The following is a 22,500-nucleotide window of genomic DNA, read 5'->3' on the forward strand; positions in this document are numbered from 1 at the left end:
TCTGTGTCGCCTGGCTAGCAGCCATCCTCGTGGGTACGTTACATGCAACATGATCTACAAGTAGATCGTCATCTAACACAACTATTTTGCTTTATCAGCTCCAAACAGTGCCACCGTCAGTCTGTTGGACTCCAAAACAGCCGTGAAGAACGAAAACATCTTTGCCAGCAGAACTGCTCGAATGTAAGAAGAACTATGAAACGTTACGAGTCATATGTTGTCGTGTTAAATCTTTTAGTTGATGTGGCGTTTACTTGCAGGACTTATTGTCGTCCAGGATGGCAGCAATACCAGGGGAGTTGCTATCGCTCAGTAACGATGACAATGAATGTCACCTGGCATGAGGCACAGACAGTCTGCAACGACAACGGCGGTCATCTCCCTACCATATCGTCTGAACAGGAGAACACATTCGTGTACAACATGTACTCATCTCATTGCCTCTTCACACACTTCAAATATCTGGGTTTCCATGATGGCGTCTACGAGGGACACTTTAAGTGGGTCGATGATTCAACATCCACCTACACAAACTGGGGTGCAACTCAACCAAACAACGGTGGATTAGGAGAAGACTGCACTCACATGTACGGTGATTACGGCATGTGGAATGACATAAGCTGTACACACAAGTACTTCAACTGTTTCTTGTGTGAAGACAGTAAGTGTGCGTATCCAGTTTCCTATACAGCCTATACTTTAATCCTCGTTTGCTATCCTCTTTTAGCACAAGCTTGTCCTCATGGTTGGGTACCATTTGGTGGTTCCTGCTTTCGCCAATTCTTTCACGCTTATGCTCTCAGTTGGCATGAGACCAGAGCAAAGTGCAGAACAGTGGGTGCTGACTTAATTTCTGTTAATTGCGAAGAAGACCAAAGGTTTCTTGACAGTTTCATGACCAGACGAAATATGTACTACATCGGATTTACTGATGCCAGCGTTGAAGGCACTTTTCGTTGGTCCGATGGCACCACCAGTACCTACACCAAATGGTTCGCAAATGAACCAGACAATGGAGGAAGCAATGAAGATTGTACAGCGGCTTATATTGGTAGAGGATGGAGTGACATAAAGTGCCATCACCAATACCTCCACTATTTTGCGTGTGAGATGAACTGAGAAGCCTGATGCAAGAGTAGACAGCTGGGTGTCTCTCAATCTTTGTTGTTTGCCTGTGTTAACGTTGGATGTCATACTTGTGTTCTATTTATTGCAATGTATTAGTGGACTCAGCAGATAGCCTGTTCTCTATAGGCCATCATGTATGGCAAGAACCTAGACTTTGAAAACATTCGACTAGATCAAAATCAGCTATGCTAGATACTGCATATACTGCTGCACGTGGGAGTGCATGTCAGCAAGAGCATACCGACACCCTCAGAAAGGCAGATTGTTGAGCAGACTTCTGTGTTTCCAAGACGATAAGTTCTTCTAGTAGTGTCACTAGGTGAGTAGTGTCAAAGACACTAGTAGTGTCTGCGCGAAGGTGGAACCAATGACGTCACGTGACTGCATAGACTCCTCAGATGCAAATACACGCGTGCAGGCGCAACAGTCTCCTGACCTTCAAACTTCAGGTTACAACACCCGAACTTTCAACGTACACAAGTCATAGATAACTAGTACGCGTATCTACATATACTCTGGCTAACAGTTCGGATCCGTTGGGCTAGATAAACGTCAAAATCAGTTAGTGTTTTGATTTATGTTGGAGTGCATGCATACCAGAAACGCAGACCTCGCTAGAGAGTCTCTAGAAAACTACAAAATTAAAAAGATGCCATTTTGCTGTCTGTTGGTTGATCACTGCACGAAGATGGCACACATCGCGTGATGCCACGTGCAAATAGCACGTGCTCCTAGACTCGTACACCCAATCCTCACTTTGCGCTTCCAAATTCACGTGCTCGACCACGTCGCGAGAAGAACAATATCCGGAACAGGTTGGGTTCGAGTCTACCAGACCGCAACATACATGTCAAGTTGTACAAGCAGATCATGGGAAAGATAGCGCTCCCAAATAGATGCCACTGCTTGCTCGCTGCGTCATAGCCATGGCGACAAGAGACAACAAATCACCGAAATAACACCGTCAAGTAACTTTAGCACTAAACCACCCACGCACGCACCTTGCGAGACGTCCGTCTACCTTCCGATCAGAGTCTCTTAGTAGGCAATGGCAGGGGCACTGTCTGAGTCGGAAGCTGCAGATGCTGCTGCTGTTCAACTCCAGCAGTTCAAACTAGAAGAAATGAAGCGCGACAAGACACTGATGGCATCGAAAGAGCGACAAGACGCGGCCTTCCGGAATAAATTGGCAGAGAGGCAGAAACAGAGACAGCAACAGCAGATGATTGCTGAAGATGAAGTACAGAAGAAAGATCTGGCAGCAAAGAATGCCATGAAAGTCAATCTAGACTCTCTCTATAGTCACTATAGTGCACACAAAATGATGTGACCAAAACACGGATGTGTCATTGTGTGACAGGTAAATCCTCCCAAATCAACGAACGAGTTGACATTTGTGTCTGTCAAGGTGAAGAATCTCACCACCCTGTGGGAGTCTCTAGATGCCAACCTAGTGAACAGGTATGTAAACAATTAACAGAATTAAGACAATAGAAACTGAAGCTACGCAAATGAGAATGCAAACAACATCTACAAGCTGCATCTCAGCACGCATGTGTCTTCATGTTTATTGTTTCTGTTTGTTTGTAGTTCTCTACAGCTTTACAAAGATGCAGCACAACATGCAGCCATTGAGCATCAAGGTTACATAGTGAGCAACTCTGTTGAGGTAACGCTATACCACCCACAGCCATTTAGATTGCTTTTTCAGTGACAACCAACTTGTTTAGAATGGGCATGGACTTATAGCATTTGCTACAGCAATCTCTGCTGTTCATTGGTCAGTTTCGGTCCCACTATTTCTATTATCCTATTTGACATTTAGCAGATGAGTCACTTGTGAATTGGTAAGGTCATTGACACTTCAGTGTGAACTACTAAAGGTGGACTGGCCAGCTGAGCTGCTCCTACACTCTAGCTGCAAAGAGGTAGACCAAATGGATACCATTCATCTTATGCCTACCAAACCAATTGTTTTGATATTGAAATGGATCATTGATTATTGAACATTTTGATCATTTAGTTGGTGTTAGACAGCAATCCTGATGTTATTGTATTTCGAGGACTTTCTGTACAAATGGGAATTGACAGGTACTACAAACAGATGAACCAACAAACACACTGACAACAGACAGACAGACATGCAAACAGACAGACACAGAAACAGACAGACAAACAGACAGACAGATAGGCATACAGACAGACGGACAAACAGACGGACAGACAAACAGACAGACAAGAGTTAAACAGACAAACAGTGTTTAATCTACAGATAAACGGACAGACAGACAGACAGACAGACAGACAGACAAACAGATAGCCAGACAACCGGCAGACAACACAAATAATTGACAGTGACAGACTGAGAATCTAATCCAATCTTATTGATGTGTAGAGGAAACGTTCAAGCAATAACACAAGGCAAAAGCGATGTTACATACACTGGTCTAGCTGTCCATCGTTCCAATAATTTATGCAACACAGCACAAGGTGGTCAGGCAAGTATACCCAAACACACTCCCCACTGACAATCTGTCAACCCACTTCCCTTTCTCTAGATCCTAGTAAGTGTAATGGCATGGAATGCCATTACAGTCGACAGTATTGCAATAGACTATCAAGCAAACAATCTAGGAACGATGAAACTTGACGATGTCACAAAGCCAGTCGAAGTTTTAGAAGTGTGATGTCATCAATTAATATAAACAAGGTGTTTTCAAAGAACTTGACCCACTCGATTAGATTTATCCAAAGGATGTTGCTGCAAGATCAAAGATATTAGGATTATCCTGTGCTGGTTGTAATCACCCCATACAACCAGGACAAGAATTTCTCAAGGTAGGCCAGTGATGTGTCGTAAGGTGGTTGTTTGAAGTCGATTATCCCCTCACTGTTATGTGCATACACATCGTAAATCAAGGAGTCTGTGTTCTGGCGTTTGTTCCGCCTTAGAAAACACTAAACAACGACAAACTCAGAAACAAGTCCCGCGACTAGTGTTTCATTGCTTGTGTATCTGACAGATGCATGTGAATGCTTGTACAATATAAATAGGTGACTGCATGTTTTATATTGATGCATTATAGACATCATGTGCAAACGTGCACCACACCAAATAATATGATAATTTGAAAAATAGTAAATAATAGTGACTCCTCAAACTACCTGTGTTTGTTAGGCTATGGGTTACAAATGGCACGTTGAGCATTTCTGCTGTGAGCAGTGTGGAAAAGCATTGCAAGGCTCTTTTATTGCCAAAGATGGGATAGTAAGCAACGTTACTGTACACCACACACACACACACACACACACACACACACACACACACACACACACACACACACACACACACACACACACACACACACACACACACACACACACACACACACACACACACACACACACACACACACACACACACACACACACACACACACACACACACACACACACACACACACACACACACACACACACACACACACACACACACACACACACACACACACACACACACACACACACACACACACACACACACACACACACACACACACACACACACACACACACACACACACACACACACACACACACACACACACACACACACACACACACACACACACACACACACACACACACACACACACACACACACACACACACACACACACACACACACACACACACACACACACACACACACACACACACACACACACACACACACACACACACACACACACACACACACACACACACACACACACACACACACACACACACACACACACACACACACACACACACACACACACACACACACACACACACACACACACACACACACACACACACACACACACACACACACACACACACACACACACACACACACACACACACACACACACACACACACACACACACACACACACACACACACACACACACACACACACACACACACACACACACACACACACACACACACACACACACACACACACACACACACACACACACACACACACACACACACACACACACACACACACACACACACACACACACACACACACACACACACACACACACACACACACACACACACACACACACACACACACACACACACACACACACACACACACACACACACACACACACACACACACACACACACACACACACACACACACACACACACACACACACACACACACACACACACACACACACACACACACACACACACACACACACACACACACACACACACACACACACACACACACACACACACACACACACACACACACACACACACACACACACACACACACACACACACACACACACACACACACACACACACACACACACACACACACACACACACACACACACACACACACACACACACACACACACACACACACACACACACACACACACACACACACACACACACACACACACACACACACACACACACACACACACACACACACACACACACACACACACACACACACACACACACACACACACACACACACACACACACACACACACACACACACACACACACACACACACACACACACACACACACACACACACACACACACACACACACACACACACACACACACACACACACACACACACACACACACACACACACACACACACACACACACACACACACACACACACACACACACACACACACACACACACACACACACACACACACACACACACACACACACACACACACACACACACACACACACACACACACACACACACACACACACACACACACACACACACACACACACACACACACACACACACACACACACACACACACACACACACACACACACACACACACACACACACACACACACACACACACACACACACACACACACACACACACACACACACACACACACACACACACACACACACACACACACACACACACACACACACACACACACACACACACACACACACACACACACACACACACACACACACACACACACACACACACACACACACACACACACACACACACACACACACACACACACACACACACACACACACACACACACACACACACACACACACACACACACACACACACACACACACACACACACACACACACACACACACACACACACACACACACACACACACACACACACACACACACACACACACACACACACACACACACACACACACACACACACACACACACACACACACACACACACACACACACACACACACACACACACACACACACACACACACACACACACACACACACACACACACACACACACACACACACACACACACACACACACACACACACACACACACACACACACACACACACACACACACACACACACACACACACACACACACACACACACACACACACACACACACACACACACACACACACACACACACACACACACACACACACACACACACACACACACACACACACACACACACACACACACACACACACACACACACACACACACACACACACACACACACACACCACACACACACACACACACACCACACACACCACACACACACACACGCGCGCGCGCTTGCACACACAAGCACTCACAAATATCAAACTCGACTTTTGCTATAGCCTTATTGTGAAGAAGACTTTTATGAGATGACAGCAACCAAATGCAAAGGCTGCGGACAGACCATCAATGCTGCCTTTATAGAATCATTAGGAGGGCTGTGGCATCCACAATGTTTTGTATGCCAGGTACAGTGTAACACAACCAACATATTACATTCAAATTTCCAACTAAATTACTTGTTTTCATTGCAGAAATGTAAAAGATTGCCATCAGAAAATGACAATATTTATGAGTTGAATTCTATGCCATACTGTGAGTCTTGCTACGTAGCTCAACACCAGTAAAACAACGAAGCACAATAGAAAATTATAGAACTCCAATGTAGCTTGAAGAAATAGATGATTAAATGTAGTATTACAAGTACAGTGTATAAAATTTATAGATCAACAACAGCAACACTTGTCCAACAGTTTGCATTAACAGAAGCACGTCGTTCATTGCTCACACTCACATATACTTTGCAACAGCATTTCTAGACTGAAACTTAAAATTGTAAAATTCCCTTCCAGTGATGGCACTCACTCTGGCATTGTCCATCATGCTTTTAATTGCTATTATGGGGATATACTCAAGTTATGCCAGGCAAAATTGACAAAAGCCTGATCTGGTGCCACAATCAACTTTGAGAGAAAGCCACAATTCCATACATTTGCCATAAATTTGTCAGTCTCGTTGTGAGTGTACATCCTTCAGTAGAGAGACACCCTACATTTGACATCATATACAATAACAATAACTGTAACCATTGTGTGGATTATATAGACACGGAGGTGTGTCTGATCAAGAGGCATAAGACTAAAACTCATATAAAACACAAACGGCATCATCAAGTGTCATCTCATCTTTTATTTCTTGAACTATCAAACCGTAATCACTGCTCATCATATCTCACTCACATTTGATTGTTTCAATTTGTATTCACTTTTGTATACAGATGACAGACAAACGATCACATAAGATATCATACTGTAGACTGTCCCACAGCTAGATCTAGGGTGCATTTCTTTTGCCTCTTCTGCTCTTCTGGAATAGAGGTGTCAGAAGAGAACAGAAGAGGTCGATCATGCGCAGTCTGATCAGAAGAGCCAAGCCAAAGAAATGACCAGAAGAGGACCTAGAGAGCTGAGCATGCGCATTAATAGTTTAGCAGTGGGATGAATGCAGAAATAGCAAAATTAGACTTTCACTAAAGAAATTGGATCTCTACTTGAAGAGGCGACTTCTACACCGTTGTTTCTGTTTCTGGTGCCTCAAAGGGGTCCTTGGAGAACACTCACTAGCAGCAGCTGTAGTTGTGGGACTTGATATTGCTGGAAGACCACTTGGTTTCCAAAGCAATGGAAGCGAAGGACGCTTGTACGACTCCATCGATACGCGCTTTTAATGTGCATGTCTCACAAGTCACGAGACATCTTCTCTTCTGCCTCTTCCGCCTTTCGGCCAGAAGAGCAAGAAGAGGTCTCGTGACTCTTCTGGCCTCTTCCAGAAGAGCAGAAAAGGCAAAAGAAATGCACCCCTAGTAAGTGCACACAACAACAAGAAAGAGTCTGCATGGCTGAAAGACAACTGCAATCAATCGATAATAAATGCAAGAGAGGCTTAAACTATAGAGGTAAAACAAGACCAAGAGCTGCAAGAAATTAAAACATTGCTAAACAAACCATTTGATAAAGTGAATCTGACATGCGGGATGTTAGACAGCTGCTCAAGCAGTGTGAATACAAATTCTCGTGTAATTTATGAAGAAATTGAAGATTATATGTCAAAAACCAAAGTATACACAGGAAAGATGGCACTGAAGTCTCCAGAGCCAACTTTGTCAAGGATTGTGGCTGCGAAAGCACCTTCCAATGCTTCTGGGAGCATTTCTACAAAAGGAAATGCATGATGTGGTATCATTTTTTGAGTTTTAGCACCTTGTTTGTGGCCAGAATTTGCACCCAGCACAAAGAAACAATGGCTCGGTCCTTTCAACTTCTCATGTGATTAGATCTCCAAATGCACCATTTGGTAGAAATAACATCCTCTTTTCCAAGTCAACAAAGACTAAGGTTAATTGTGCTAGAGAAGAATTTAGGGCACCTGTAGCTGTCAGCTGTTAGTCTCACAGAGCCATACCCTTTCCCGCCGCATCATACTATTGTTATTGCTATGCTCTCCTGGCGTAAAAAATACAAATAATATAAAAAAAACCTAGACCCAAGAGAAAAGATGCGACTAACATATGATGGTCTTTTTATCCATTCCATAGCTGTAACTGCACAATCTCTATCATCCTCAGAAATAGAGCTCCTAGCAAGTCTCTAATTGATTGATTTATAATCTGTGGAGAGTCTCTGCAGCTAACACCACACGGCGATTGTATTTCCCTGACGGAGCTGAAAAATAATGAATTCATAAAGCATCCAAGAACCGATGACACATAACGAATGACCTCAGTTGAAGACTTCAACAATGATGACATAAAGTAAAGATTTCTTTTTCTTGCCATACCAATCAAAGGTAGAAAGCCCATTGCAAACAATGTAACACCAGCATGAGTTTCATTCCAACACCACAAATTTGTCTTTAATACTCTATTGTTCCACCCAACACTTATTCTATTATAATCAGACTTACAACTTCCGGGCAAGAAGGCCATTAATAGATACAGCATGCTTCCGGAAAGAGACTCCTCCCATGCATTACCGATAAAGAATACCGCCAGTAAATGACACCCACGAGACTAATTGTATTAGTCATTGCTGTCATTCTCGTCGTCTCCTAGGAGAATAATAATAATTTATAATAATTTATTTTTATCACACCACATCTGGTGTAGTTCCCTTATAGGGGCAACATAAACATAAAACACACGCACATGTAGACAAATAACTAAGACACAAAATCACTTAACCTACACGAAAAAATATTACCATCTACTATATCCAATCCGTGTCCAGGATAACTACGTCTAACTATTAGCAATGCCAGTCCTCTCACAAGTTCATTTCTTGATTCTGTGGCCCATTTAAGGAATTTAGCCTGTAGTACTTTCATCTTACGAGATGCCTCAACAAATTCTGGAATTCTTTCCACTATAAAGTCTCTTTGTCTCATACCAAGCCCACAACGAATACCTTTTCGATACGCTGTGTTAACAGACGTCTCTACTATACTTCGTTCAAAATTCCACAAATGACTTCTAAATGCAAAAACTGGAAATAGTTGACTTTCCATGATCGTCATCTATACATTATCTTTTGAACAACTTACACCAAGTCGGCTAATGACACCATTCACAGCAGCATAAAATTTTCTTTTTCTAGCCTCCAATGAGAGCTGCGTTGGGAATCCAGCCGTGCTCACTGCCAGCGTGGAGAATGATGATCCTACCACCCTTTCCTGAGGGCACTCGGATACCTCCTCTGCCATCATAGTCTAGCCAGCAATGCTCATGGGTATATGATGGGTGTTCAACCAGGTTTCATCCAGGTAGACTATTATTCTATTGTCGGAACGGAAAGTTTGCATTTCCCTCAGGTAATCGTGTCTGGCTGCAATCATTCTATGCTGCTCATACAATGAAACCCCATCCACCTGACGGTGGCATACAACGTTGTCCTTCCAAATGGATACTCAACGTCGTCTTACAAGGCCAACAGTAGTTTCTCCATGGTAGGCAGTTCACCGCTGGTGTAGAATCTGTGTATTCTATGACAAATAACGCCTTCTAAGTAGTTATCCGTTTCTTGCTGTGCTGTGCCTGATCCTGATTTTCTACCAAGCTTTGCTGGACTGCTGACAAAACCTTGTGATCTCATTTCACTTCTAACTCGCTTCACAGACGCAGGTAACGCTTGCAGAGCTTCTGTAGTTCGCTTGAGTACGATGCCAAAGAGAATCAGCACTCCTGTAGTCTTCACACGTTCAAAAAACTCTTTCACACTCGCTATCATATGTTTGTAGGGCGTGTAATCAGTGTCAAAATTATGCCGGTAGTACTTCTATTTGCTGAGGTCGGTACTAGACGTCATGAGGTCGGTCGCACACTCAATGAGGTACTTCGCTTGCTAAGTCAATGAGGTCGGTCCGAGATGTCATGAGGTCGGTCGCTAAGTCAATGAGGTCGATCCTAAACGTCATGAGGTCGGTCGCTAAGTCAATGAGGTTGATCGCTAAGTCAACGAGGTCGGTCACTTAGTCTATGAGGTCGATGAGGTCTCCTACTTCATGATATCGGTCTGTTAGACCTAGACGTCGGTTTGTACATGAGGTCCGTGATGACTCATGGATATGTAAGTCCTGTCGGCAAATTATATCAATAGCGATTTTGACACCCCATATAAATTATTCTGGCGTGAGCCAACTACCGCAGTAGATCTAAGTTTGGAATGTACAAACGCTGTACCAAAGAGTTGATCAGTGATTGAGATTTTTTGAAGTGCTACAGCTGCATCTTGAATCAGTAGCATCAGACCGCGCTAGCCAAACACTTCATTCCTACGAGGTTCCGGCACAAGGTACGTAATAGGCACAGTCAGAACTCAAGATGAAATCATGCATTCCCTAAACGACGCACATTTTAGGAAGTATTCAGGAGGTGCAAACCAAACCATTCGGTAAATGCATACCACACATGCACTCGACAGACGTGAACTGTGGGTACAAACTTGCATACGTAGTAGGATATCGACTAGACGTGTTCTGTACATACGTTATAGACATCTAGTCCATACAGAACACGTCTAGTCAATATCCTTCTACCTACGCAAGTTTGTACCCACAGTTCACGTCTGTCGAGTGTAAATGTTACATCATCACTCAAAATGGCACGGCAGAGTCACGACACAGATCACAAAGAGGTTGTTCATGTCTGCAAAATGAACAAGAGCCGGGTCCTAATGAGGCCTTACTTGATTCGATGCATCGCTATATGTGCTAGTAAAAGTTCGAAAGAAAACTAGTTGTTTTCGCTCTAGACTCAGGCGTTAACAAACGCCAAGACATCAAAGTAGCACCCAAGTGTGCCGTGATGATTTCTTTAGTGCCATGCCCAAAGAAAAGGTCTATTGTCTAAGTATGTGTTTAGCCTACGTAATTGATAATTACCATAATTCTATTTCCTTCTCCTCCCCCTGGGCAGGCCAAACTGACATAGAACCTAACCATAATTCCGACACTGCACGTAGTGTGGACAGGGCTTATCACTTAATTTACACATGTACATCTGTCTTGCACTTGCAAATAGGGATAGCTGTGGCTAGGGTACATAGAAGTGACATATTGTAGGTTAGCCACATATGGATAGGATGTAAAACAACACGTATGGTATAGAACAGACTTCAAGGTGTAAAGTGTAGAACACATTAGATAAGTCTAAATTAAGTGTGAATAGGCCTTAGCTAAGAAACCAAATACGTATTTAGTTAGCCAAGTTTCTGCGAAGGGGCAACAAGGCAACTTCAAAGGAAGTTCACCTGTCTCCAATTATCTACACCTGCTCTGAACACATATCTCATTGTCTCTCCTCATAATATAAAAAAGACCATGTTCACTAGCTTCTAGACATGAGCATCTGGTAGCAAGTTCTGACTCATGGCACTTGCTTCATATGTCTGTGTTGCCTGGCTGGCAGCCACACTCATAGGTAAGTTACATGTAGTCATTGTCAATTCTAAATTAATCGACCTGCTTTAGCTACCAACATGAGCACAACTACAGCTACCATATTAGCAACTTTGATTTGTTTCGTTAGCTGCAAACAGCGCTGATGTCAGTAGGTCAGACTCCAAAATGGCCACCAAAGATGAAGAGCAAGAGCAAACTGTTTCTGCAAGAAGAACTGCTCGAATGTAAGAGAAACGTGACAAGCAATATTTTTTGTCGTGTTGGTAACTGTGCCACTTGCATGCAGGACTCGTTGTCGACCAGAATGGAAGCATTATCAGGGAAGTTGTTATCGCTATGTAACAATGACGAAGAAATCAAGCTGGCAAGAGGCACAGAATGTTTGCAATGACAACGGTGGCCATCTGCCTACCATAAGTTCTGAAGAGGAGAACACATACGTGTACAACATGTTTCAATCTCACTGCAAAACAACATATGTCAGATATCTGGGTTTCCATGATAGCGTCAATGAGACATACTTTAAGTGGGTAGATGACTCAACATCCAGCTACACAAAATGGAGCAAAGACGAGCCAAACGACAAACGATCTAATGAAGACTGTGCTCACTTTTCACGTGGCATCCCTGATTGGAATGACATAAACTGTATTACACCGTTCTCTAATTGTTTCGTGTGTGAAGACAGTAAGTTTTATGTCTCCACTTTTCTACAGCCTTTACTTGTCTACTATAACTTTCATCTCGTTTAGCACCAACTTGTCCTCATGGTTGGGTACCGTTTGGTGGTTCCTGCTTTCGTCAATTCTATCACGCTTCAGCTCTCAGTTGGGATGAAAGCAGAGCAAAGTGCAGATCAGTGGGTGCTGACTTAGTCTCTGTTAATTGTGAAGAAGACCAAAAGTTTCTTAACAGTTTCATGGCTGGACGAAAACCGTACCCCATTGGATTTACTGATGCCAGCAAGGAGGGTACTTTTCGTTGGTCTGATGGCTCCACAAGTACTTACACAAAATGGGTAGTAAATGAACCAAACAATAAAGGAAGCAATGAAGATTGTACAGACGATACTATTAATATGGGGTGGAATGACATACCATGCAGCCACAAATTCAACCACCACTACTTTCCATGCGAGATGAACTGACATTCCTGATGGAAGTTAGAACAATTGAGTGCTTCTCTGATACATTCAATGCATTTAACGAGGTTGCATGTAGCCTACGCGGTTTGTAAGTGATCAGAAAACGTACAAATTTGCGTTTTGTGTTTGTCAAAGTGAAAAAGTGGTGCATACACGTATCGTATGTGCACACATTACATTGAGTATGGTGACAAGGTACCACGTGTTACCATGGGGTTTACATTCTGTATAGCAACACAAGTAGGCAAGCTTACATGACATTGTAATGTGCATCCACGATTGAAATGCAGAGATATTGCTTCAACGTTGAACGTCATAGCAAGCAAATAGAAGTGGTCCAGCCTAACGTACGCTAACAAGCCTTGTATTTCAGCTGGCCACTTGCGTTTCTTAGATGTTATGACCGCATTTCTTAGATGTTATGACCGCGTCTCTTAGTGCACGTTAGGCCTGGCCACTCAATTTGCTTCCGGGTGTGCAGTAAAAGCTAATAGAAATGTGTGTGACCAAAAGAGTCTAGTTTAATCTTTACCACCCAAGTAACCTTGTTATAGTGCAAGACTGGCTCCAACCCTTTTCTCACCAAGACTAGGAATTAGTTGCTTCTTTAATTAACCAATAAGATCTTAAGACTTTCACTACCTACAATACAACTTTATACATATAACTGACTAGCTCACAAAAGGTACCTCAGTCTATGCTGTCCTGCTTGCATACGTACACACGCTCACACCAGAGACAACCAGACTCATTCCCAATACCGACACTATGCAACAGCATTCAAACACCAAACACACGTGTTGGACTACACTACAGCAATACCTCTGTTTAGCTTCTCGCCAAGCATCAGACCTGTGATGGCTGTTATGACAAGTGATAATGCATTCACGAACGGCACGGCTACTGACAGATCTTGAAGACAGAGACAAACTGTTGCACACAGAAGTCCATATAAAGGAAATTATTGTTAAACCTGCATCTCCGAGAATAATGACAAATAGCACTGATCCGATCTGATTAAGAAGGAATGGCACTATAAACTGAAATAGATCAGAGATGGACGTAGGTAACTATGAATTACAACTTTCATTCTGTAGATGTGTGTGTGTGTGTGTGTGTGTGTGTGTGTGTGTGTGTGTGTGTGTGTGTGTGTGTGTGTGTGTGTGTGTGTGTGTGTGTGTGTGTGTGTGTGTGTGTGTGTGTGTGTGTCCATCCGTCTGTCAGCAAAATGTCCGCCTGCTTGATTAAAATAATTTAAAACATTAAAAATAAAAAAGTAAAAATAAATAATAAAATAGAAATAATAAAAATATCACAAAAAAATAATAAAAAAAATATATAAAAATAATGAAAAATAATAAATAATAAACATGATATAAAATAATAAAAAATTAAAAACTGAGAAATATAAAAATTAAAAATATGATTTTATCTTGAAACCGTACTCACCCGAAGACTGGTCACAAGGAAAGCTATCTGAGCTAAAACCTGTCTCATGGCATCAGACCTCTTGATGCTCTCCACCCCAACACTTCCCACTTTGATCAACGGATTGCTGATCCCCCAGAGAAACGCGACAAACAGCAAGCGTAGAAGCATGCCTTCGCATAAAATATAACACAAAAACTTTCAGTCTGCAGTAAAATATCTAAGAAACGTGTCTACCTGTACTTGAGTCCATCATTCAATATAGCATACGGGATAGTGTAATATACCACGCGTGCGCGTTGGTATGGAAACGAGAGTGCTATCTGAAAAGCAATTGCGGCGTTACGCTTCTCTGAAGACTCCTAAAGAAAAGCGGAGCGTTTTGGCCGAGTATTTGAACTTGTCTAATATCGATGAAGATGACGATCTACGTTCAGCCTGTCTAGTTGACTTCATTCACGAAAACGTGGACTTCGCAGTTTCGAGCGGCTTCACATGGAAGGAATGCATTGCTTTCAATACGTTGATGCAAGATCTACTGAAAGAGACCGCAGGTGAGACAACACATGTGAAATAAAGGAATTAAACGCGCGTTAGATTGACTTAAGTCCCGGATAATCAGTACTAAGTTTAATTAACTATAGATATGACATCATACAATGTTGTGGTTTATTAGTGTTTTGGACACAAGTTGGTTGGTTTACATTTTCAGGTCTTCCCAGCTTAGTGGCAGCTACTAGTCACACTAAAGACAAACTTTACCATCAAATGTCATCGTTTAGTTCTCGGACTATCAAGCTAATCACTGTATATATCTTCTCATCATATCTCACTCACTTTCGATTGTTTCAATTTGTTTTCACTTGTGCACGTGACACAGACCAGATGACGAGGCATCTTACGGTCGACTGTCCAACAGACTTCATGAGCATGCGCGATGGCAAGGAAGAGTCTGCATGGTTGAAGGAACAAGAACTGCAATCGATTGATAAGAAACGCGAACAGAGGCTTAAAACTATGGAGGTAAAACGAGAGCAAGAGTTGCAGGGAATCGAAATATTGAGACATAAATTACTCAATGAAGTGGATGTAGGCGTGTCTGACATACCGGATGTCACACAGCTGGCTACTCAAGCAGTACAAGACCAATTGAATGCAACATCTCGCATACTGTATGGAGAAATTGAAGACCACGGGTCAAGAATGAACGTACACATGGAAACACTGGCATTGAAGTCTCCAGTGTTTGCACCAGCTTTAGAGTCGACTTTGTCAGTTCCTTTGATCGGGAAGACACCTTCTGGTGGTACTGTGAGCATGCCCACCAAAGGAAAAGCATCACCAAAACCTGCACAATCAAAAAAGAACGAGAAGAAAAAGAAGGGAAAGAACTGATTGTTGCTTGCTGTTGTAAGAGACACAGAGGAAGGTTTGTGTCTCGTGTATTTGTCACAATAAACATAATTCATTTGTGATAACGTACATCGCTGTGTACAGCTGTGGAAAGGTGAAGTGTTGACTAATGCTGCTTATGAGCAAAACTAAGGGTATTTTACATGTGGGATTGGGGGTTTTATTTGGAGGATTAAGAGTCGCTACACAAGAAATATTTTAACTTATGCCAAACAAGATGCTATTGGGGTCAGTGAAAAATAGACAATGTGTTGTGTTGTGTGTGTGTGTGTGTGTGTGTGTGTGTGTGTGTGTGTGTGTGTGTTTGTGTGTGTGTGTGTGTGTGTGTGTGTGTGTGTGTGTGTGTGTGTGTGCATGCACGCATGTGTCATTTTAGGTGCATCACCAAAACAGCAGCTCAAACTCTACTCTCAAGCTTTGGCATACAAAACAATGCCATTGTACACACAAATCCAGTTGATGTATTTTAGTTGTAGATACTCAAACATCAATAAAGACTAAAAAAATTTGTACCAGAATAGACAAATAGAGGAAGAAATGTGTGTGAACACAAAGTTCTACAGAAATGTGTCTGAATGCCCTGTTCACATTTGTTTGCGAAGAACCGAGTGGGTTACACTCCACTCAGAGCTTAATTCTGAATGTGTTGAGAAATTCAGGACATTTGGAGATGAGAATTTCAAACTCAGGGAAACTCAGTGAGTCGTCCTGATCCAGATCACCTTCTTGCAATATCTACCACATACAGTGAAACAAATTATTGCATTTTGTGTTGAACGTGTAAGTTGTCCACACGAATGCCACCTGTCTGTCTATGCATCTGTTGTTTGTATGTCCAGTTGCTCTCTATAATGCCAATAGTTTATCACTGTTTGTCTGCTTGCCTGCCTCCCTATCTATCAGTGCATATTCATCGTTGCATGTTTGTCCTTCTATCCACATAAGTGTCTCTCATCTGTCGGCTCGTCCATTCATTTGTATCCAGTCATAACTGTTTACCTGATCAACAATCTCCCTCTGATCTCTTGTGCTTAACCGTTTATCGTCATCTAGAAGTTCAGCATCCTGTCCACAGAGTTGGCTCAATAATATCTGTAGGTCTTTCCGGTTAAGCCTTCTGTCATCATCGAAGTCGTACACTCGAAATGCCCACTGAATTTTTAATGATTTCGGTGCCTAGATGACGATCAATAGCAGATTATTGTATTGGAAAGATGCATCTGTCAATACAAGACAGACTATTGTATTGGAGTGATGCATCTCTCAATACAATACAGACTATTGTATTGGAAAGATGCATCTCTCAATACAATACAGACTATTGTATTGGAAAGATGCATCTCTCAATACAATACAGAATATTGTATTGGAAAGATGCATCTCTCAATACAATACAGACTATTGTATTGGAAAGATGCATCTCTCAATACAATACAGATTATTGTATTGGAAAGATGCATCTCTCAATACAATACAGACTATTGTATTGGAAAGATGCATTTCTCAATACAATACAGACTATTGTATGGTTAATTAAGATGCATCTCTCAATACAGTACAGACTATTGTATTGTTAAGATACATCTCTCAATACAATACAGACTACTGTACTAGAAAGATGCACCTCTCAATACAATACAGACTACCGTATTGAAAAGCTACATCTCTCAATACAATACAGACTATTGTATGGTTAAGATGCATCTCTCAATACAATACAGATGATTGTATTGGACGGCCATGGGTATCTATTTCTCAATACACTAAACTGACCTCCTCACTGAATACTGACATCATGTCAAGGAAATCCTCAAAAGTCAGGTCTCCATTTCCAGAGCTTGAAAATACCTTACAAATACGCTCCTTAAACGGATTAACCTGCAGAGGTGCAGACAAATGAGCAGGTCGATCCACAAGCAAGCACGAAGGGGAAGTATGATGATGACTAACACTAAGCTCATTCAAGTTATTGAGTATTGTCCTCATTGTCAACTTGGCATTTCTATTTTGTGCGACACGAACAGGATCCAACATCGAAAACCGCTTGAAAGCACTAGAGAACGACAGAGAAAGTAGTGAAATCAACTAACAGACAAACAACATCAAACTGTCAGTCCGTCTGTCTGCTGTCCGTTTGTCTGTCTGTCTGTCTATCTGTCTCCGTCCGTTTTTTGTCTGTTAGTCATACTTTAGAGTTAATACAGCACTTTTACAGTAAATCTGTGTTTATGTTTGTCTATCTGTTTGTTGTGTAACAGCATCAGAAAAAATACACAAATATTGAACAAACGGTTGAAATACACAAACACACATTTTTGTTTGCATAAAATTAGAAACATTGTAGTTATAAGTTACACTACATTCTATAGTCCATCCAGACAAACAACCGTTCACTTACTAGAGAACTTCCGCCTTACTAAAGTAAGTCAGATTCTAAAAATAACAGACCCACTCAAATTACTAGCCAATAAACCACAAGTATGTATACTGCACCGAATACTCTTCTAGTTCTTCATCCGAGAAGACAGTCTGATGAGTGCAAACACCGCCCATAACTTCGTCACTGTAAACATATACTTCCGGGGACTTTGCCTCCCGGATGTAACCCGACACCACGCGAAGCGAGCAAACGAGAACACGCCATGTTGTTACTCAAAAATTAATCTAAAATGATTACAGCAGTGAGACGACATCTATCAGTGAGCATTCAATCAAGTTTTAGTTAGCGTCCAGCCTGTAGTAAACAAAATTCCCAAAATTCAACATAAACTCAACTCTGTATATATATCAACTCTTAGATATCTATATGCTATCTAGTCCCACGTTGGGTCTGAAAGTAATGCTCCTGCTTCAGCGTCGGGTGGTACGTCTGCCTTTGCTTTGACACACTGGAAGTCGACGTGGCGACTCTTTGCCTCTTCCTTTTCCCACGACATGCGAATGAAGGGACGCTGGATGTAGTTGTAGATGACTTCGGGACGATCGCTGTTTTGACGATGCTTTAGCTTTTCCATGTGAGTCGGGTAACCTAGTGAATATAGGTACATAACAAACAAGCAAACAAACAAACAAACAAACAAATAAACAGACAAACAACCAAATAAATAAATAAATATAGAAATAAATAAACAAGTTAAATGTTCATGCGTAGGCATGTATTAGGCATGCCATCAAAAATATAATATATTGTATTACTAAAAAAGCAAACAAATAAACAAATAAATAAACAAGTAAACAAACAAACAAATAAACAAATAAATAAACAAAACAAATAAGCAAACAAACAAACAAATAAACAAACAAGCAAACAAATAAATAAATAAACAAACAAATAAAAATAAAAAATAAAAAACAAGCAAATAAAACAAAAATAACAAACAAACAAATAAACAAACAAATAAATAAACAAACAAACAAGAAAACAAATAAATAAATAAACAACAAATAAACAAACAACAAGAAAACAAATAAATAAATAAAACAAGCAAAAAACAAAACAAAAATAACAAACAAACAAATAAATAAACTAATAAATAGATAAATAAACAAACAAAAATAGAAACACAAACTACAGTGTAGTACGTCCCTACTACCTACACCAACAATAACATCAAGTGTCTCTGTTTGTCTGTACGTAATTGTACACGAAATGTCGTCATCATTGTACATACCTTCTATCCCAAGACGTATCTTCTTCAGTCCTCTCTCTTTCAACACATGCTTAGCGACATCTCGATTTTCCAAATATTTGAGGAAGCGGACCATGTTTGTATTGCGAACGACTACACATAATAAAATCCACAAATCACTACAAAATGAATGCCATACATGACAAAATCAACAGTAACACAAAGACCACAAAGTACGAAGATGACTAATGAGAATCAAGCAAGAAATGAGGTTAGAGATAAATTCAAAAGATTGTTTACTTTGTAGATACTCTTCTCCTGTGTTAGGTGGATAGTCTGGATCCCAATTCACACAGTCTTCGTCTTTCAGGATTACAACATGACACTCTCTGTCACCAGTCTAAAATAGGAAAAATGCATAATGTGTGTGTGTGTGTGTGTGTGTGTGTGTGTGTGTGTGTGTGTGTGTTTGTGTGCGTGTTTTTGTTTGTTTGTTTGTGTGTGCTTTGTGTGTGTGTGTGTGTGTGTGTTTGTTTGTGTGTTTGTGTGCATGCTTTTGTTTGTTTGTGTTTGTGCATGTTCTTGTTTGTACGTGTTTGTACGTGTTTGTTTGTTTGTTTGTGTTAGAGTGTGCCTTCGTGTGTTTGTGTGCACGTCTTTGTGTGTTTGTGTGTTTTTGTTTGTTTGCATTTGTGTTTTTTGTTTGTTTGTTTGTGTTTGTGTTCTGTTTGTGTGTGTGTGCTTATGTATGTTTGTGTGCATGTTTTTGTTTGTTTGTGTTTGTTTGTTTGTGTTTGTGTGTGTACTTCTTGTGTTTGTGTGTGTGTTTTTGTTTGTGTATGTTTGTGTTGTGTTGTGTTTTGTGTTTGTGTGAATGTGCATTAATTTTTGTTGTGTTTGTGTGTTTTGTTTGTGTGTGTTTTGTTTATGACTTTCTGTTTGTCTGTGTGCGTTTTGTCGTGTGTGTGTGTGTGTGTGTGTGTGTGTGTGTGTGTGTTCTGTTTGTGTTTACAAGTGGTGTTTGTTTGTTTGTATGTTCTTGTGTGTCACACAAAATAGTGTCACCTGTGCAGCCTTTGCAAGAGTTGAAATTAAACTCGATTCAAGAAACACTTCAAAACGATGTCTTGCACCATCGTCAGACAGTTCATGCATCAACGACCCTACACAAACACCACCATAATCCCTCTACCCAACAAATATCCCAATTCACTCCATCCCACTACACAATACCAACACAAATGAGCAATCTTTGCTTACTGAGATTATAACACTTGACGGTGTCCGTCGAGAAAGGGACGAGAAAGTACTGACATGCTTCCTTCAAATCAGCAATATTGACTATTGCAGGACACTGCATTACACCGTTCTTGTAATACGCCTGATCATACATACATTATTAGTATTTACAATCGACAAAAAGTTGTATTGCAAACGATATTACCAGGATGGTTCGAAATATCTCTGATGTCACGCCTTGTGCGACGAGATACTCGCCTCGTGCAGTAGCCTTTGTTACTCCCGTGTCCAACCCGGTACCAAACATTCTAACAAACACACATACCCTTGTGTTACAGACCAACAGTCATGCCACTGGTTTTGATATACAAGGTATAAAGTGTAAAACTGGATAGTGTGTTAGTGACAGTTGGAATACCATCTGTCTCCAGCATTGACGGCAAACGTTACAGAGTACAGCATATACTGTGGTTGCCACATGTGTGCACGCACACACACACACACACACACACACACACACACACACACACACACACACACACACACACACACACACACACACACACACACACACACACACACACACACACACACACACACACACACACACACACACACACACACACACACACACACACACACACACACACACACACACACACACACACACACACACACACACACACACACACACACACACACACACACACACACACACACACACACACACACACACACACACACACACACACACACACACACACACACACACACACACACACACACACACACACACACACACACACACACACACACACACACACACACACACACACACACACACACACACACACACACACACACACACACACACACACACACACACACACACACACACACACACACACACACACACACACACACACACACACACACACACACACACACACACACACACACACACACACACACACACACACACACACACACACACACACACACACACACACACACACACACACACACACACACACACACACACACACACACACACACACACACACACACACACACACACACACACACACACACACACACACACACACACACACACACACACACACACACACACACACACACACACACACACACACACACACACACACACACACACACACACACACAC

At 41.8% G+C, this 22,500-nt stretch overlaps 7 protein-coding genes across 9 annotated transcripts in view; 4 read left to right on the forward strand and 3 right to left on the reverse strand.

The window, feature by feature from the left end:
- Positions 1 to 1,291, forward strand: part of LOC134183693 (C-type lectin domain family 4 member E-like) — a 1,338-nt gene extending 47 nt beyond the window's left edge. Inside the window, exons 1-3 of the mRNA XM_062651282.1 lie at positions 1 to 183; positions 261 to 661; positions 728 to 1,291. The exon at positions 1 to 183 is cut by the window's left edge and continues 47 nt beyond it. Coding sequence (XP_062507266.1) covers positions 182 to 183; positions 261 to 661; positions 728 to 1,119 — 795 coding nt within the window. The 5' untranslated portion in view covers positions 1 to 181 and the 3' untranslated portion in view covers positions 1,120 to 1,291. The remainder of the gene's footprint in view (positions 184 to 260; positions 662 to 727) is intronic.
- Positions 1,292 to 2,152: 861 nt separating this feature from the next.
- LOC134183157 (uncharacterized) lies at positions 2,153 to 7,178 on the forward strand. The gene is made up of 12 exons (XM_062650631.1): positions 2,153 to 2,407; positions 2,489 to 2,589; positions 2,719 to 2,797; positions 2,859 to 2,908; positions 2,981 to 3,056; positions 3,152 to 3,219; positions 3,524 to 3,626; positions 3,687 to 3,809; positions 3,871 to 3,966; positions 4,307 to 4,396; positions 6,851 to 6,976; positions 7,043 to 7,178. The coding sequence occupies exons 1-12, from the start codon at positions 2,177 to 2,179 to the stop codon at positions 7,133 to 7,135; spliced, it is 1,236 nt and encodes a 411-aa protein (XP_062506615.1). The 5' UTR covers positions 2,153 to 2,176; the 3' UTR covers positions 7,136 to 7,178.
- Positions 7,179 to 7,515: 337 nt separating this feature from the next.
- LOC134183160 (transmembrane protein 234 homolog) lies at positions 7,516 to 15,313 on the reverse strand. 2 transcript variants are annotated; one of them, XM_062650636.1, is made up of 6 exons: positions 15,271 to 15,313; positions 15,055 to 15,206; positions 14,579 to 14,645; positions 14,428 to 14,517; positions 14,295 to 14,371; positions 7,516 to 7,556 (listed from the first exon to the last, which is right to left on the reverse strand). In XM_062650636.1, the coding sequence occupies exons 1-5, from the start codon at positions 15,287 to 15,289 to the stop codon at positions 14,301 to 14,303; spliced, it is 399 nt and encodes a 132-aa protein (XP_062506620.1). In that variant the 5' UTR covers positions 15,290 to 15,313; the 3' UTR covers positions 7,516 to 7,556; positions 14,295 to 14,300. The 2 variants fall into 2 exon arrangements, with proteins under 2 accessions (XP_062506620.1, XP_062506619.1); XM_062650635.1 differs by lacking the exon at positions 7,516 to 7,556 and having other exon boundaries at positions 14,177 to 14,371.
- Positions 12,301 to 14,175, forward strand: LOC134183158 (hepatic lectin-like). The gene is made up of 4 exons (XM_062650632.1): positions 12,301 to 12,480; positions 12,589 to 12,685; positions 12,748 to 13,148; positions 13,214 to 14,175. Exons 1-4 carry the CDS (start codon positions 12,429 to 12,431, stop codon positions 13,606 to 13,608), a joined length of 945 nt encoding a protein of 314 aa, XP_062506616.1. The 5' UTR covers positions 12,301 to 12,428; the 3' UTR covers positions 13,609 to 14,175.
- LOC134183159 (uncharacterized protein C8orf74 homolog) lies at positions 15,314 to 16,656 on the forward strand. 2 transcript variants are annotated; one of them, XM_062650634.1, is made up of 3 exons: positions 15,325 to 15,423; positions 15,480 to 15,587; positions 15,746 to 16,656. In XM_062650634.1, exons 2-3 carry the CDS (start codon positions 15,560 to 15,562, stop codon positions 16,426 to 16,428), a joined length of 711 nt encoding a protein of 236 aa, XP_062506618.1. In that variant the 5' UTR covers positions 15,325 to 15,423; positions 15,480 to 15,559; the 3' UTR covers positions 16,429 to 16,656. The 2 variants fall into 2 exon arrangements, with proteins under 2 accessions (XP_062506617.1, XP_062506618.1); XM_062650633.1 differs by having other exon boundaries at positions 15,314 to 15,587.
- A 241-nt stretch (positions 16,657 to 16,897) lies between these two features.
- Positions 16,898 to 19,031, reverse strand: LOC134183417 (calcium and integrin-binding protein 1-like). The gene is made up of 6 exons (XM_062650947.1): positions 18,940 to 19,031; positions 18,845 to 18,879; positions 18,397 to 18,499; positions 18,220 to 18,324; positions 17,446 to 17,622; positions 16,898 to 17,181 (listed from the first exon to the last, which is right to left on the reverse strand). The coding sequence occupies exons 1-6, from the start codon at positions 18,997 to 18,999 to the stop codon at positions 17,071 to 17,073; spliced, it is 591 nt and encodes a 196-aa protein (XP_062506931.1). The 5' UTR covers positions 19,000 to 19,031; the 3' UTR covers positions 16,898 to 17,070.
- A 41-nt stretch (positions 19,032 to 19,072) lies between these two features.
- Positions 19,073 to 22,500, reverse strand: part of LOC134183416 (BTB/POZ domain-containing protein 10-like) — a 4,402-nt gene continuing 974 nt past the window's right edge. The window contains exons 2-7 of the mRNA XM_062650946.1: positions 21,520 to 21,622; positions 21,336 to 21,456; positions 21,141 to 21,238; positions 20,376 to 20,475; positions 20,118 to 20,228; positions 19,073 to 19,474 (exon numbers count right to left, since the gene is read on the reverse strand). Coding sequence (XP_062506930.1) covers positions 19,260 to 19,474; positions 20,118 to 20,228; positions 20,376 to 20,475; positions 21,141 to 21,238; positions 21,336 to 21,456; positions 21,520 to 21,622 — 748 coding nt within the window. The 3' untranslated portion in view covers positions 19,073 to 19,259. The remainder of the gene's footprint in view (positions 19,475 to 20,117; positions 20,229 to 20,375; positions 20,476 to 21,140; positions 21,239 to 21,335; positions 21,457 to 21,519; positions 21,623 to 22,500) is intronic.

The sequence above is a fragment of the Corticium candelabrum genome, chromosome 8 (assembly GCF_963422355.1).
Source record: "Corticium candelabrum chromosome 8, ooCorCand1.1, whole genome shotgun sequence".
In the NCBI taxonomy this organism is placed as follows: domain Eukaryota; kingdom Metazoa; phylum Porifera; class Homoscleromorpha; order Homosclerophorida; family Plakinidae; genus Corticium; species Corticium candelabrum.

Coding starts and splice junctions, on each gene's coding strand:
- LOC134183157 (XM_062650631.1), top strand. CDS start 2,177: ATGGCAGGGGCACTGTCTGAGTCGGAAGCTGCAGATGCTGCTGCTGTT. Junction 3,220..3,523: donor GTACAAATGGGAATTGACAG/GTACTACAAACA, acceptor ATTGATGTGTAG/AGGAAACGTTCAAGCAATAA. Junction 3,810..3,870: donor AGCCAGTCGAAGTTTTAGAA/GTGTGATGTCAT, acceptor CCACTCGATTAG/ATTTATCCAAAGGATGTTGC.
- LOC134183158 (XM_062650632.1), top strand. CDS start 12,429: ATGGCACTTGCTTCATATGTCTGTGTTGCCTGGCTGGCAGCCACACTC. Junction 12,481..12,588: donor GCTGGCAGCCACACTCATAG/GTAAGTTACATG, acceptor TTGTTTCGTTAG/CTGCAAACAGCGCTGATGTC. Junction 12,686..12,747: donor GCAAGAAGAACTGCTCGAAT/GTAAGAGAAACG, acceptor ACTTGCATGCAG/GACTCGTTGTCGACCAGAAT.
- LOC134183160 (XM_062650636.1), bottom strand. Junction 14,518..14,578: donor CATTATTCTCGGAGATGCAG/GTTTAACAATAA, acceptor TCTGTCTTCAAG/ATCTGTCAGTAGCCGTGCCG. Junction 14,372..14,427: donor TGGCGAGAAGCTAAACAGAG/GTATTGCTGTAG, acceptor GCTGTTGCATAG/TGTCGGTATTGGGAATGAGT.
- LOC134183159 (XM_062650633.1), top strand. CDS start 15,338: ATGGAAACGAGAGTGCTATCTGAAAAGCAATTGCGGCGTTACGCTTCT. Junction 15,588..15,745: donor TCTACTGAAAGAGACCGCAG/GTGAGACAACAC, acceptor TTACATTTTCAG/GTCTTCCCAGCTTAGTGGCA.
- LOC134183417 (XM_062650947.1), bottom strand. CDS start 18,999: ATGGGCGGTGTTTGCACTCATCAGACTGTCTTCTCGGATGAAGAACTA. Junction 18,880..18,939: donor AAGAACTAGAAGAGTATTCG/GTGCAGTATACA, acceptor TGTTATTTTTAG/AATCTGACTTACTTTAGTAA. Junction 17,182..17,445: donor AGAGGGAGATTGTTGATCAG/GTAAACAGTTAT, acceptor TGTATGTGGTAG/ATATTGCAAGAAGGTGATCT.